This window comes from Aquarana catesbeiana, linkage group LG13 (assembly GCF_042186555.1).
Source record: "Aquarana catesbeiana isolate 2022-GZ linkage group LG13, ASM4218655v1, whole genome shotgun sequence".
NCBI classification, from domain to species: Eukaryota; Metazoa; Chordata; class Amphibia; order Anura; family Ranidae; genus Aquarana; species Aquarana catesbeiana.
This window is the reverse complement of record NC_133336.1, coordinates 229,249,514-229,264,626: the sequence shown is the minus strand read 5'-3', so window position 1 is coordinate 229,264,626 and position 15,113 is coordinate 229,249,514. Positions and strand designations below refer to the sequence as shown.

The 15,113-nt window shown below is 49.1% G+C and overlaps 1 protein-coding gene across 1 annotated transcript in view; it reads right to left on the bottom strand.

The window, feature by feature from the left end:
- LOC141116906 (low affinity immunoglobulin gamma Fc region receptor III-A-like) overlaps positions 1-10,134 on the bottom strand; it is a 34,552-nt gene extending 24,418 nt beyond the window's left edge. Inside the window, exons 1-3 of the mRNA XM_073609401.1 lie at positions 10,069-10,134; positions 7,414-7,434; positions 2,350-2,613 (exon numbers count right to left, since the gene is read on the bottom strand). Of these exons, the coding sequence (XP_073465502.1) occupies positions 2,350-2,613; positions 7,414-7,434; positions 10,069-10,099 (316 nt within the window). The 5' untranslated portion in view covers positions 10,100-10,134. The remainder of the gene's footprint in view (positions 1-2,349; positions 2,614-7,413; positions 7,435-10,068) is intronic.
- Between the last annotated feature and the right edge of the window lie 4,979 nt (positions 10,135-15,113).

Genomic DNA, 15,113 nt, shown 5'->3' with positions numbered 1-15,113 from the left:
ATCGGCACCCTAAGTGATTAGGGTATGCCCAGGCACACCTGCACACCCCCTGCGCACGCCTATGCTGAGGACAGAGGGAGGTAGCTGTCATTAGAGCTGGAGATTCCTATGACAGGATTGCAACTTAAAGTGACATTAAGGCTCGGTTCACATATATGCGAATCAGATGCGTTTTGAACGTTTTTTTAAAACGAGTCCTATGTGAATTTGGGTCCAGTTCAAGTTCAATTTCAGGTAAAAACTTGCACCTGAATTGTTGAACAGAACCCCACCGGACTCCTGCACTGAAGCCACAACCCCATATGTGTGAACCCCACCTTATTAAGCTTCAGTTTTTTTAAATTAAAATGACAAACATGTTTTACTTACCTGCTCTGAGTAATGCTTTTGCACAGAGCAACCCCAATCCTCCTCTTCTGGGGCCCCCTGCCAGCGCTCCAGACACCTTCTCTTTAGAAAGTGACCCCCAGGAAAAGTGACTTTCCCTGGGGGGCACTTTCTAAAGAGGAGGAGCCTGGAGCACTGGTAGGGGGCTTGCTCCCAAGCTGCCTTATCTGCATCTATTGACACAGAGCAGGCAGCTCGGCCCCGCCCCCTGCTCGCCTGGCACAGCATTCGATTGACAGCAGCGGGAGCCAATGGCCCCTCCTACTATCAATCTGCCCAGGGAGGAAAGAAACAACGGCGAGAGCCTCTGCTCTTGTGCACAGCTCTGGATCGTATGGGGCTCAGGTAAGGATAAGGGGGAGGCTGGGGGGGAATGTGCAGTACAGAATTTTTTCAGTTTTTCACCTTAATGCATTAAGGTGAAAAACCTTAAAGTAGACCTATAGGCAAAATGTTTCTTTTCATTTTGGATAGAGCAAGGGAGGGTTATAACCCCTGTAAGATTTTTTTCAGCCATTTGCATCCCATTGCGGAGATATCCCTTCACTTCCTGTCCCATAGACAAACAGGAAGGGGACAACAATTTGTCCGGCTGCAGAAAGGCCACGGCTCGGTAGTGGGCTGCAGCAGAGGGGTTGACGACCCCTGCTTTAAGGCATAGCTCCTAACTGTCCCTGATTTAGAGGAAATGTTCCTGATTTGGAGGGACTGTCCCTGATTTGGAGGAAATGTCCCTAATTTGGAGGGATTGTCCCTGATTTGGAGGGACTGTCCCTGATTTGGAAGGACTGCCCTGATTTGGAAGGACTGTTTCTAATTTGGAAGGACTGTCCCTGATTTGGAGGGACTGTCCCTGATTTGGAAGAACTGTTCCTATTTTGGAGGGAATGTCCTTGATTTGGAAGGACTGTCCCTGATTTGGAGGAAATATCCCAAATTTGGAGGAAATGTCCCTAATTTGGAGGGATTGTCCCTGATTTGGAGGGACTGTCCCTGATTTGGAGGGACTGTCCCTGATTTGGAAGAACTGTCCCTGATTTGGAGGGACTGTCCCTGATTTGGAAGGACTTTTCCTAATTTGGAGGAATTGTCCCTGATTTGGAGGGAATGTCCCTGATTTGGAGGGACTGTCCCTGATTTGGAAGGACTTTTCCTAATTTGGAGGGATTGTACCTGATTTGGAGGGACTGTCCCTCATTCCCATCTCAGAAAGTTGGGAGCTATGCATAAGGCTTATGCTGCCTGCATTAGTAAATAGATAGGAAGGTCCTGTATATCATATTTGCCTGTTTTAAACTTTTTTGTTTTACATTTCTTCAGTGTCTTCCTGGTTTCTGGCCTGGGCAAATGATGTCATACATCCCAGGAGTCTTCAGGAGGGGAGGGGCTTTCTCAACTAAGAACACCCTCCTGCCCGCATGCCTGAGCTAAGGGCAGATGGATTCCATGAAGTAAATGAATCATCTGTCCTTACTCAAGATGGCCATGGCCAGAAAGGATAGGGGGGATTTTCAAGGGGGTAAAAGTGATTTCTCAACAAAATAAAGCATGGAGATGTGAGTGGATGGGGGGAGATTGCTTTGAATACTAGAAACTAATTAAATAGTGTTTGTGGTTTGTGGTGCTCAGATGAAGTGTAGTTCTACTGCTGGCTATATACTATTTTTTTTTTATTCGGCCAGCAAGCTGCACTAAATAAAATAAAGCTGGGCATAGAGGGATCTTCAGCAGGAACCAGCCAAGTTTCAATTTGCGTGTGGCCCTTCTCATTCAACAAAATCTGTGAGAATAGAATGTCCCTACAAAGTCCCTACAGGGGATGGAGGAATCCATTGTTTGTCTAACAGTCAATACCCAGCCTAATAGATTCCTCCATCCAAACAATGAATATAGATTGAGGAATTCCTCCAAGATCATACAGACATCATATAATGGAATTATGGAAATGAGGAGATAACTCACGGTCTGTAACATTTAGAGTGACGAGATCACTGATATCACCGGTATTGATCCGGCACTGGTAATCTCCACTGTCCCGCTTTGCTGAAGATTCCATCTGAAGGATCTGTTCATCTCTGTGTATTGTTCTCCCATCTTTGTACCAGTGATAGGTCCGGGGCTCCTCTGGTACAGAAGACGGCACATCACATCTTAGAGTCACTCCATCACCTTGTAGTATATTCCCCCAGTTGGGTGTGAAGGTCACCACCGGTCTGATGGCACCTCCTATAGAAGAGTCACACATAACCACTTTGATTGTACCAGGGCTTTTTTTCTCAGAATATAGGTGCAGGAACAACCCCCCCCTCCCCTCCAAGTTACCCCCTGTGCCCGCCCCCTACCCACCTCCAAGAAACATCCCTTGGTTCCGCCCCAACCCACCTCCCAGTACCACCCCTTTTAGAGAATACAGACCCACATATCATTTTGTGGTGCTAACTAATTTATATGGAATTTGTTAATGAAAACAAGAAAAGCAGTAAAATAGATTTCCCGCAGTCAGCAACAATAAACCCTTCAGCAACAATAGATCCACCCCAGCAACAATAGACTCCCAATGGTCAGCAACAATAGACCCCCCACCACACAAAAATAGACCCCCCACCAAGCAACAATAAACCCCCCCACCACGCAACAATAGACCTCCCACCAAGCAACATAAGACCCCACGGGCAACTATAGATCCACCCCAGCAACAATAGACTCCCAAAGGGCAGCAACAATAGATCCCCCACCAAGCAACAATATACCCCCCAGCAACAATAGATCCACCCCAACAACAATAGACTCCCAGCGGTCAGCAACAATAGACCCCCCCACCAAGCAACAATAGACCCCCCAGCAACAATAGATCTACCCCAGCAACAGTAGACTCCCAATGGTCAGCAACAATAGACCCCCCCACCAAGCAACAATAGACCCCCCAGCAACAAGAGATCCATTCCAGCAACAGTAGACTCCCTATGGTCATCAACAATAGACCCCCCACCAAGCAACAATAGATCCCCCAACCAAGCAACAATAGACCCCCAGCAACGACAGATCCAACCCAGCAACAATAGACTCCCAACGGTCAGCAACAATAGACCCCTCTCACTAAGAAATAATAGACCCCCCCAGCAGCAATAGATCCAACCCAGCAACAATAGACTCCCAACAGTCAGCAACAATAGCCCCCCCCACCAAGCAACAATAGACCCCCCCGCCACCAAGCCACAATAGACCCCCCAGAAACAATATATCCAACCCAGCAACAATAGACTCCCAACAGTCAGCAACAATAGACCCCCCAGAAGTAATATATCCAACCCAGCAACCATAGACCCCCCAGCAACAATAGATCCAACCCAGCAATAATAGATTCTCAACAGCCAGCAAGAATAGACCCCCACCAAGCAACAATGGACCCCCCCCAGCCATAATGGATCCCTCAACAGCCAGCATCAATACCCTCCAGAACCCCTTGCCATTTCATACTGTATATTCAGTGCTGGAAGTGTGTTCCCCTGCGTTCTCCCGCGTTCCCGCTGGAAAAAATCCCTGCATAGCACAATGTTTAACAATGCATCCTACAGAGAATTTATGTTCAAAGATCTAATATACACATTACACTTTACAATCCGTAAAGACAAAGAAAGTAATTAACATTCTAAAAAAATAACAAGAACTCAGTAGTGACTTAGGGCCTGGAGGATGGAACCACCATACACATTGGAGGACCCGGTATCCAACACACCCGGCAGCAAGATTGATTTACTAAATTATCAGAACATGTTCCCCCCCAAAGTGGATTTTCTCTGTGCAAAATGAATTTTCACTTAGTTTAGTAAATGAAGAGAGGTTGTGCTGACTTCAATCATCTAATCATGCTTTTTACATTCTTCTTGTACATGATTGGGTATTCTTTGCAAAGTGAATTTTTACATTGTTTCATCTCATTGACTAAAGCCGGCCATGCAGGGATCAAAATTTGGCATGTTCAGCAGAGACTGGCCAGAATTTAAACCCCTGCATGGGCACTAATGACACTGCGCTGATGGGCACTGATGGGGCTGCATTGATTGGCACTGACGAGGCTGCACTGATGGGCACTGGTAATGTTGGTGAGGCTGCATTGATGGGCACTAATGACACTGCATTGATGGGCACTAATGACACTGCGCTGATGGGCACTGATGGGGCTGCATTGATGGGCACTGACGAGGCTGCACTTGGTACCCACTTTTAACCACTTATACTGGGCACTTTCACCCCCCTCCTTCCCAGACCAATTTTTAGCTTTCAGCGCTGTCACATTTTGAATGACAATTGCACGGTCATGCTACACTGTACTCAAATTACATTTTTATCATTTTTTTTTTCACACAAATAGAGCTTTTCTTTGGTGGTATTTAATCACCACTGGGATTTTTATTTTTTACGCTACAAATAAAAAAAGAAGGAAAATGTTCAAGAAAAAAAGCATTTTTCTTAGTTTCTGTTATAAAATTTTGCAAATAAGTAATTTCTTTTGATAAATTTTGAGCAAAAATGATGCTGCTACATTTCTTTGGTAAAAATAACCAAAAATCAGTGTTTATTTGGTGTTGGCAGTGATGGGGGACAGACAGATGTTTTATGAGGACACAGACATGTGTATGGGGACAGGGGTGCTTGGTGTACTGTTTGTGGGATGATCTGTAAGGGCTCTCTGTGTAAAATCATCCTCACACAGAGAGCTGTATCACAGATCTGCAGATTCCCCCCCACCGCACTGAGCTCGGCGGGGTTTACATTGTGACGGCTGTGATGCGTCTCTGTTTACATTGTGATGGCTGGGATTGGACACAGCCGTCACGTGATCGGGAGGGCCAATCACAGCGCCCATGTTCCTATCTCTGCTCAGCTGGATTCTGTGATCATAATGATCACAGGACCAAGCCGCAGCGTGCCTTGTGGCCCTGCTGCGAGCACTTGCTCTGAGGGATGTTCCTGAACGTCCACTCAGGACAAGGAAATGACCACCCGGCCGTTTATGTGCAGTGGCCGGGTGGGAGGTGGTTAATGTACAGAGAGAAAGAGGTGGAGCTCTAAGAAGAAAAGGTGGGGCCTAAAGAGGAAAGGGTATGGTTTACAGATGACAGGGCGGGTCTTAAACAGGAAGGGCCATGGCAAGGGTGGGTCGTATTTTAATTAGGGAGTGCACAAGTTTAGGCAGGCCTAGGGCAGCACAAAACCTAAATACACCACTGACTGATGGAGTTATTGCAAATTAGTTTTCAAAGGCTTTTTTTTCTAGTGATATCAAGTGGACACTCTCCTCTCTCCTCACTCCTCTCTCCTCTCTCCTCGCTCCTTGCTCCTCTCTCCTTTCTCCTCACTCCTCTCTCCTCTCTCCTCGCTTCTTGCTTCTCTCTCCTCTCACCTTGCTCCTCTCTCCTCACTCCTCGCTCCTCTCTCCTCTCTCCTTGTTCGTCTCTCCTCTCTCCTCGCTCCTTTCTCCTCTCTCCTCACTATTCTCTCCTCACTCCTTTTTCCTCTCTCCTTGCTCCTCTCTCCTCGCTCCTCGCTCCTCTCTCCTCTCTCCTCTCTCTGTGGTCCTCTCATCTCTCCTCGCTCCTTTCTCCTCTCTCCTTGCTCCTCTCTCCTCCCTCCTCCCTCCTCGCTCCTCTCTCCTCTCTCCTCACTCCTCTTTCCTCTCTCCTTTCTCCTCTATCCTCTCTCTGCGGTCCTCTCATCTCTCCTCGCTCCTCTCTCCTCTCTCCTTGCTCCTCTCTCCTCCCTCCTCGCTCCTCTCTCCCCTCTCCTCACTCCCCTTTCCTCTCTCCTTTCTCCTCTCTCCTCTCTCCTCTCTCTGCGTTCCTCTCATCTCTCCTCGCTCCTCTCTCCTCTCTCCTCGCTCCTCTCTCCTCGCTCCTCTCTCCTCCCTCCTCGCCTCTCTCTCCTCTCTCCTAACTCCTTTCTCCTTGCTCCTCTCTCCTTGCTCCTCCCTCCTCTCTCCTTGTTCGTCTCTCCTCTCTCCTCACTCCTCACTCCTCTCTCCTCGCTCCTCTCTCCTCTCCCCTCTCTCCTCTCTCCTCACTCCTCTCTCCTTGCTCCTCTCTCCTCTCCTCTCTTCTCTCTCCTCACTCCTCTCTCCTTGCTCCTCTCTCCTCTGTCCTCTCCCCTCTCTCCTCTCTCCTCTCTCCTTGCTCCTCTCTCCTCGCTCCTCTGTCCTCTCCCCTCTCTCCTCTCTCCTCTCTCCTCGCTCCTCTCTCCTCACTCCTCACTCCTCTCTCCTCGCTCCTCGCTGCTCTCTCCTCTCTCCTCGCTCCTCTCTCCTCTCTGCTCTCTCCTCGCTCCTCTCTCTGCTCACGGAAGCAGCAGTGGGAGCCATTGGTGCCTGCTGCTATCAATCAAATTCTAGGAGCAGAGTTTGGGGGGGGCGGGGTTGAGACATACTGCGCATGTCAATAGACACACACAGCCCAGCTCAGGAGGGAGCCCACAGGTACATCTCTATAGGAAGCTGCTTCCTATGGGGGCGCAAAGCGAAGAGAAAGATCCAGGAGCGCCAGTTGGGGACCCCAGAAGAGGAGGATCGGGCCTGTTCTGTACAAAATACAGAGGAGGTAAGTATGACATGTTTGCTATTTAAAAAAAAAATAGGCTTTACAATCACTTTAATTATGTTAAATTTTCTCCAGCCCCCTTCTTAACATTTCATACAGAGGGAAGCTAAGTATCAAGTAAAGCAATAAAATGTAAGTAGAGATGGATTTGTGGCTATTCTATGTGATTGGGAACTTGTAAGATTAATATAGTGGGTGTTATTATCTCACTTTGGCTGCAAAAGTGAAAATGTACTTTACACCTCTTCTTGTACAGGGAGCTTTATTTCATTCGTTTTTTGGAACTGTATTAATTCATTGCAAAGTTAAAACAAATTCAAGTAATCAAATTAAACAATTTATCTATCAATTCCACATATTAATAATAATATTACCAAATCATTCATTTTAACTATTATTTTTTATTGTATATTCCCAATCCCAGTTTTGCACTTACCTGATTTTCCCATCATGAGTGCTGAAAAGAGAAAATACAAAATGTAAAATTTCCTATATCTAATCTATCTTCTATAATATCACCTACAGTCAGGCATGTACTGGCCATCGGGACTACAGGGAGTTTCCCGGTGGGCCGATGGCTCAGTGGGCTGGTTTCAGCGACAGCCTGTCAAAGTAATGGCTTTCTTGGTTCGCCCTCAACTTCACGCAGTGATGTGAGAAAGATGAGAAAAATACAGAGGAGAATAAGTGAAATAATAAAAGAGGTTAGTGAGGACTCCTTATGTTATGCTACTTATGTTTTTTTGCACAATTGCGTATAGTTTATATGCTGTTTTTGTGCTTGTTTGCACAATTAAAGTGGGCCGGTCTGGATGAAGTCCAGGGCCAAATTTTTATCCCAGTCCAGCCCTGCCTACAGTGTATCTCAGTGGTCCCCTCTTGTCTATGTAGAGCAGTGGTTCTCAACCTGGGGGTCGAATAGCGATTTGCCAGGGGTCACCAAATCCTGGGCTGTTCCTGAATCCCGCACCACTCTCCCTGCCTTTTCGCAGCTGCCCAGCAGGGCTGTCGCTGGAGCCAGTGGCCATCCAGCTGGGCAGTTCCTGGAGCCCACGGCTGCCCACTTAGCCTCTTCGCAGCCGCGGGCTCCAGGAACCGAATGGCTGGGGTGCAGAGACTAGAGGTAAGCTGACTGGTGAGGAATGTGAAGTGGCAGGGGCTGGAGGAGACCCTGATTTTGGCTATGAGACACCACAAAGTCGAAGATACAGTGAACCCGGAGACACAGTGAGTAACACTACCTGTGATTATAGTTGCCATTAAAAGTCCCCACTACAGTTCTCAGATCAGCAGATGATCTTGATCAAGGGCACCCAAGTTGGCTGATCAGAACTCCCACCAGTACTGCCACTGATCCCACCCCCCACCAGCACTGTCACTGATCCCACCCACCCCCCACCAGCATTGCCACTGACTGATCCCACCCCCCCCACCAGTACTGCCACTGACTAATCCCACCCCCCACCAGCACTGCCACTGATCCCACCCCCCACCAGCACTGTCACTGATCCCACCCACCCCCCACCAGCATTGCCACTGACTGATCCCACTCCCCCACCAGCACTGCCACTGACTGATCCCACCCCCCCACCAGCACTGCCACTGATGCCACCCCCCACCAGCACTGCCACTGATGCCACCCCCCCCACCAGCACTGCCACTGATGCCAACCCCCACCAGCACTGCCACTGATCCCACCCCCCACCAGCACTGCCACTGATCCCACCCTGCATCAGCACTGACACTAATCCCACTCCCCACCAGCACTGACACTCATCCCATTCCCCCCCTCCCACCACGGAGTAAGAGAAGGAATAAAAATAGAGAATACATGGAAGAAAGAGGAAAAAAAGGGGGAGGAATAAAGAAAAAGGGAGAGAAAGAATAAGAGAAAGAACAAGAAAGACAGCTAGAGAGAGATATGGGGGAAAAAACAAGAAATTATGATAGAGAGAGACAAAGGGGAAAGAAAGGAGAACAAAGAGAAGGAGTGGTACATCCTAAAATGTACCATAAGGGGTTTTAATACTGTACGAGTTGAAGAGACTCAGGGAGCGCTAAATGTCCATGGGTTAGGGGTGCAAATTACTTGTCTTGCCTTGGGTGCTGACAACCCACGCTACACAAATAATGTAACTGTTAGGGGTCCCCACAACTTGGGAAATTTTATCAAGGGGTCATGGCACTAGAGAGGTTGAGAAACACTGATGTAGAGTGCTGAGACCAAACCCCTCCTGCCTGCCTAGAGCCCCTGTAATATTTTAGTGTTCCCCTCCCTCCTGTCTGGAATCCTCTGTCAGCTGTAGATCTATTTTCTAAATAAACTGAACTGGGAAAAAGTGAGGTGAAGTAACAATCTAACTGATTAAACTTATAAATTGGACAAAATATTTATGTTTTATTACTGATTGATACAAAGGTTGTGTTTGCTGTGTGTGTATTCTGTGTTATGTATTGTGTATTGTGTTGTATGTTCTGTTTGCTCTGTGTTATGTATTGTGTTGTATGTTCTGATTGCTCTGTGTTATGTATTGTGTTGTATGTTCTGCTTGCTGTGTGTTACGTATTGTGTTGTATGTTCTGTTTGCTGTGTGTTATGTATTGTGTTGTATGTTCTGCTTGCTGCGTGTTATGTATTGTATTGTATTTTCTGTTTGCTGTGTGTTATGTATGTGCATCTGTGTATCTGTTTGCTGTGTGTTATGTATTGTGTATTGTGTTGTATTTTCTGTTTGCTCTGTGTTATGTATTGTGTTGTATTTTCTGTTTGCTGTGTGTTATGTATTGTGTTGTATGTTCTGTTTGCTGTGTGTTATGTATTGTGTTGTATGTTCTGTTTGCTCTGTTATGTATTGTGTTGTATTTTCTGTTTGCTGTGTGTTATGTATTGTGTTGTATGTTCTGTTTGCTCTGTGTAATGTTGGGTGTTTTGCACTTTGTGTTGTGTCTGTGTGGGTTATACTGTATGTGTGTCATGTGTTTTATGTTTGTTATGTGTGTTATAATTCATGTGTCTTTTTGTTAGTGTAACACACAAAATTCTCTCAGCTGAAACACAGATAAGATATAGAAGAAATGTGTTTGTACTTACACAGGAATATGATGATGATGAAGGTAGACATGGTGGACGTGTCCAGCAAGCTCTGAGCTTCTGTCAGTAAAGCAGAAGTTCTGACTCTTCTAACTTCCTGAGCTTTATATATAGGAAATGTCATAAATGGTAAAACTGAGGCAGAGGACATTATTCAAGAGTAACCCGGGTGGGGGTCGTATTTTGGAGATGTTGCGGAGGTTGAGGTGGCGAGTTTTGGACAGTGATTAGACGTGGGGCTTAAAGGAGAGTTTAGCTGTGCTATCGATTTTGACAGAGAAGTCGGAAGGGGTATTTGGGGGAGGAAATATCATGAGCTCAGTTTTGGATAGATTGAGTTTGAGGAAGTGGTGTGACATCCAGACTGATATATCTGATAGTAAATTAGAGATATGTGATGAGATGGAGGGAGTGGGCTGAGGGGTAGAGAAATAGATTTGGGTGTCGTCGGCATCGTCTCCCCCAGAGAATTGTAGAGATTACCGTTTTTAATTTTTTTTATTTTGCCTAGGCTTACAATTTAAAGCCCATTTTAAAATGTAATAAACCAAGGAACACATGTGTGTTATATATCAGTTCACAAGTCTTTTAATGAGGTGTCCACATTCATTGTCTGACAAGACTGGTACACTGCAATTTATTGGGGGTGATTTACTAAAACGGAAGGGTGCAAAATCTGGTGCAGCTCTACATAGAAACCAGCTTCCAGGTTTTGTTGTCAAAGCTTTACTGAACAAGCTGAAGTTAGAAGCTGATTGACTACCGTGCACAGCTGCACCAGATTCTGAGTCAGTGGCGGCCCGTCAATAGAGGAGTTACAGGCGCCGCCCCCTGCGTCTGGCCCCCTGATCTACATACAGGGATGCCGGACCATGGATTCCAATGGGGGGTGTTTTTTTTTTTTAAGCACGTGATTAGACCCAGAGGCTCTAATTGGATTCAAAAAAGGGTGGGCTCGGGGCGCAGAGCACTGCACTCCGAGCCCACCCAGTTGTGTGACAATAGCGAATGAATATTCGCTATTTTCACTCTAATCCTTCTCCCAGCCAATCAAGCAGCGGGTTATGAGACCCATTTCCCGAATGGCCAAAATGCCAGGCGATCCTATTGGATGACTAGGAGGAGGGAGGAGAGATAAGAGTGGAAAGCACAGCCTCTGGGGAAGACCCGCTGACCCACCAGCCACCACTGATTTATTGGCTCACCCGCAGCGGCACTCCCCGGCTCGGACAGGCTCAGAAGTGAGGAAAAGTAGGAGGCCCTCCATCTCGTGGGGGGGCGCAGTCTCAGCATTCATTTCCCCGGGGAGGGGGGTGGACTGACTCGTTTCCTGCCGGGGGGGTGGTGGTTGGCGCCCCCCCCGAATTATCGAGCACCAGCCACCACTGTTCTGAGTGCTCTAGTTTTAGTAAATCTCCCCCATTACATTTCTTTCCTGGGTTTGGGTACCTTTTAACTCCGTCACCCTGCATTGGCGGCTCCTGCACAGCTCACAGAGCATGCTCCCGGGAGCCCGGTGGTCTGTATGTCACCCGGGCATAGCGGATCACATTACCGCTGTGTCTGGGTGATAGGAAGTTGTTATACTCTGTGATTGTTATGTCTATTCACAGCAATCACATAGTAAACAATAGAAAGCAAAAGTAAAGATTGGTTCTCTCTGCTCTCATTGTGAGAGAGAACTGATGCTGCAGCCTGTCAGGCAGCTTGTACACTCATAAAACTGCAGTGCCAGCCTGCCCCAGTGTCCCTATTCACTGCCCCCAGTATCCCTAATCTCTGCCTCCCAGTGTCCCTGATCACTGCCCCCCCAGTGTGCCTGATCACTGCCCCCCCAGTGTCCCTATTCACTGCCCCCAAGTATCCCTAATCACTGCCCCCCAGTGTCCCCTATTCACTGCCCCCAGTGTCCCTGATCACTGCCCCCCAGTCTCCCTATTCACTGCCCCCCAGTGTCCCTGATCACTGGCTCCCAGTGTCCCTGATCACTGCCCCCCAGTGTCCCTGATCACTGCCCCCCAGTGTCCCTGATCACTGCCCCCAGTGTCCTTGATCATTGCCCCCAGTCTCCCTATTCACTGCCCCCCAGTGTCCCTGATCACTGCCCCCCAGTGTCCCTGATCACTGCCCCCCTGTGTCTCTGATCACTGCCCCCCAGTGTCCCTGATCACTGCCCCCCAGTGTCCCTAAACACTGGCCCCCAGTGTCCCTGATCACTTCCCCCCAGTGTCCCTGATCACTGCCCCCAGTGTCCCTGATAATTGCCCCCAGTGTCCCCTATTCACTGCCCCCCAGTGTCCCTGATCACTTCCCCCCAGTGTCCCTAAACACTGGCCCCCAGTGTCCCTGATCACTTCCCCCCAGTGTCCCTGATCACTGCCCCCAGTGTCCATGATAATTGCCCCAAGTGTCCCCTATTCACTGCCCCCCAGTGTCCCTGATCACTGCCCCCAGTCTCCCTATTCACTGCCCCCCAGTGTCCCTGATCACTGGCTCCCAGTGTCCCTGATCACTGCCCCCCAGTGTCCCAGATCACTGCCCCCAGTGTTCCTGATCATTGCCCCCAGTCTCCCTATTCACTGCCCCCAGTGTCCCTGATCACTGCCCCCCTGTGTCCCTGATCACTGGCCCCCAGTATCCCTGATCACTGCCCCCCAGTGTCCCTGATCACTCCCCTCAGTGTCCCTGATCATTGCCCCCAGTGTCCCTGATAATTGCCCCAGTGTCCCCTATTCACTGCCCCCCAGTGTCCCCGATCACTGCCCCCAGTCTCCCTATTCTCTGCCCCCCAGTGTCCCTGGTCACTGCCCCCCAGTGTCCCTAATCACTGCCCCCCCAGTGTCTCTGATCACTGCCCCCCAGTATCCCTGATCACTGCCCGCCAGTGTCCCTGATCACTGCCCCCCAGTGTCCCTGATCACTGCCTCCAGTGTCCCTGATAATTGCCCCCAGTGTCCCCTATTCACTGCCCCCCAGTGTCCCTGATCACTGTCTCCCAGTGTCCCTGATCACTGCCCCCCAGTGTCCCTGATCACTGCCCCCCAGTGCCCCTGATCACTGCCCCCAGTGTCCCTGATCATTGCCCCCAGTCTCCCTATTCACTGCCCCCCAGTGTCCCAGATCACTGCCCCCCAGTGTCCCTGATCACTGCCCCCCCAGTGTCCCTGATCACTGCCCCCCCCAGTGTCTCTGATCACTGCCCCCCAGTGTCCCTGATCACTGCCTCCCAGTATCCCTGATCACTGCCCCCCAGTGTCCCTGATCACTGCCCCCCAGTGTCCCTGATCACTGCCCCCAGTGTCCCTGATCTTTGCCCCCAGTGTCCCTGATAATTGCCCCCAGTGTCCCCTATTCACTGCCCCCCCAGTGTCCCCGATCACTGCCCCCAGTCTCCCTATTCACTGCCTCCCAGTGTCCCTGATCACTGCCCCCAGTGTCCCCTATTCACTGCCCCCCAGTGTCCCCGATCACTGCCCCCAGTCTCCCTATTCACTGCCTTCCAGTGTCCCTGATCACTGCCCCCCCAGTGTCCCTGATCACTGCCCCCCAGTGTCCCTGATCACTGCCCCCCCAGTGTTACTGATCACTGCCCCCAGTGTCCCTGATCATTGCCCCCAATGTCCCCGATCACTGCCCACAGTCTCCCTATTCACTGCCCCCCAGTGTCTCTGATCATTGCCCCCAGTGTCCCTGATCACTGCCCCCCAGTGTCACTGATCACTGCCCCCAGTGTCCCTGATCATTGCCATCAGTGTCCCTGATCACTGCCCCCCCAGTGTCACCGATCACTGCCCCCAGTGTCCCTGATCATTGCCCCCAATGTCCGCAATCACTGCCCCCAGTCTCCCTATTCACTGCCCCCCAGTGTCCCTGATCACTGCCCCCCCCAGTGTCCCTGATCACTGGCCCCCAGTGTCCCTGATCACTGGCCCCCAGTGTCCCTGATCACAGGCCCCCAGTGTCCCTGATCACTGCCCCCCCAGTGTCCCTGATCACTGCCCCCATTGTCACTGATCACTGCCCCCCAGTGAAATGTAATAATAAATGCAGCCAGCTCTGTCACCTGTCCCAGTGCTCACAAAAACACCAACATACACCATATCAATGTCCTGATCACCACCATACACCATATTAGCACCCTGATCAAGACCATACCCCATACCATCATCCTGATCACCACCATACCCCATACCAACATCCTGATCACCACCATACCGCATATCAGTGTTCTGATCACCCCATATACCATACCAGCATCCTGATCACTGACATACCCTATGCTAGCGTTCTGATCATCCCCTATGCCATATCAGTGTCCTGATCACCGCCATACCCTATACCAGCATCCTGATCACCGCCATACCCCATACCACTGTCCTGATCACCGCCATACCCCATACCACTGTCCTGACCACGCCATACCCCATACCACTGTCCTGATCACCGCCTTACCCAATACCAGCATCCCGGTCATCGCCATACCCCATACAACTGTCCTGATCACCGCCATACCCCATACCAGCATCCTAATAACTGCCATACCGCATATCAGTGTTCTGATCACCCCATATACCATACCAGCATCCTGATCACGGCCATACCTTATACTAGCGTTCTGATCATACCCTATGCTATGTCAGTGTCCTGATCACTGCCATACCCCATACCACTGTCCTGATCACCGCCATACCCCATACCACTGGCCCGATCACCGCCATACTCCATACCAACATCCTGGTCGCTTCCATACCCCATACTAGTGTCCTGCCCACTGCAATACATCATACCAGCGTCCAGCATTTATGGTCTCAACTGATCAATTTTCAGATATATATCCCATAGTTTGTAGACTCTATAACTTTCACACAGACTAAATAATATACACTGATTTGGGTTTTTTTTTACCCAAAAAATGGAACAGAATACATTTTGGCCTAAATTTATGAAGAAAGATTATTTATTTGTAAAGTTTTTTTTAACAAAAATTAAGCAAATTTTTTTTTTATATATAGCAAAAAATCCCAGTGGTGATCAAGTACCACCAA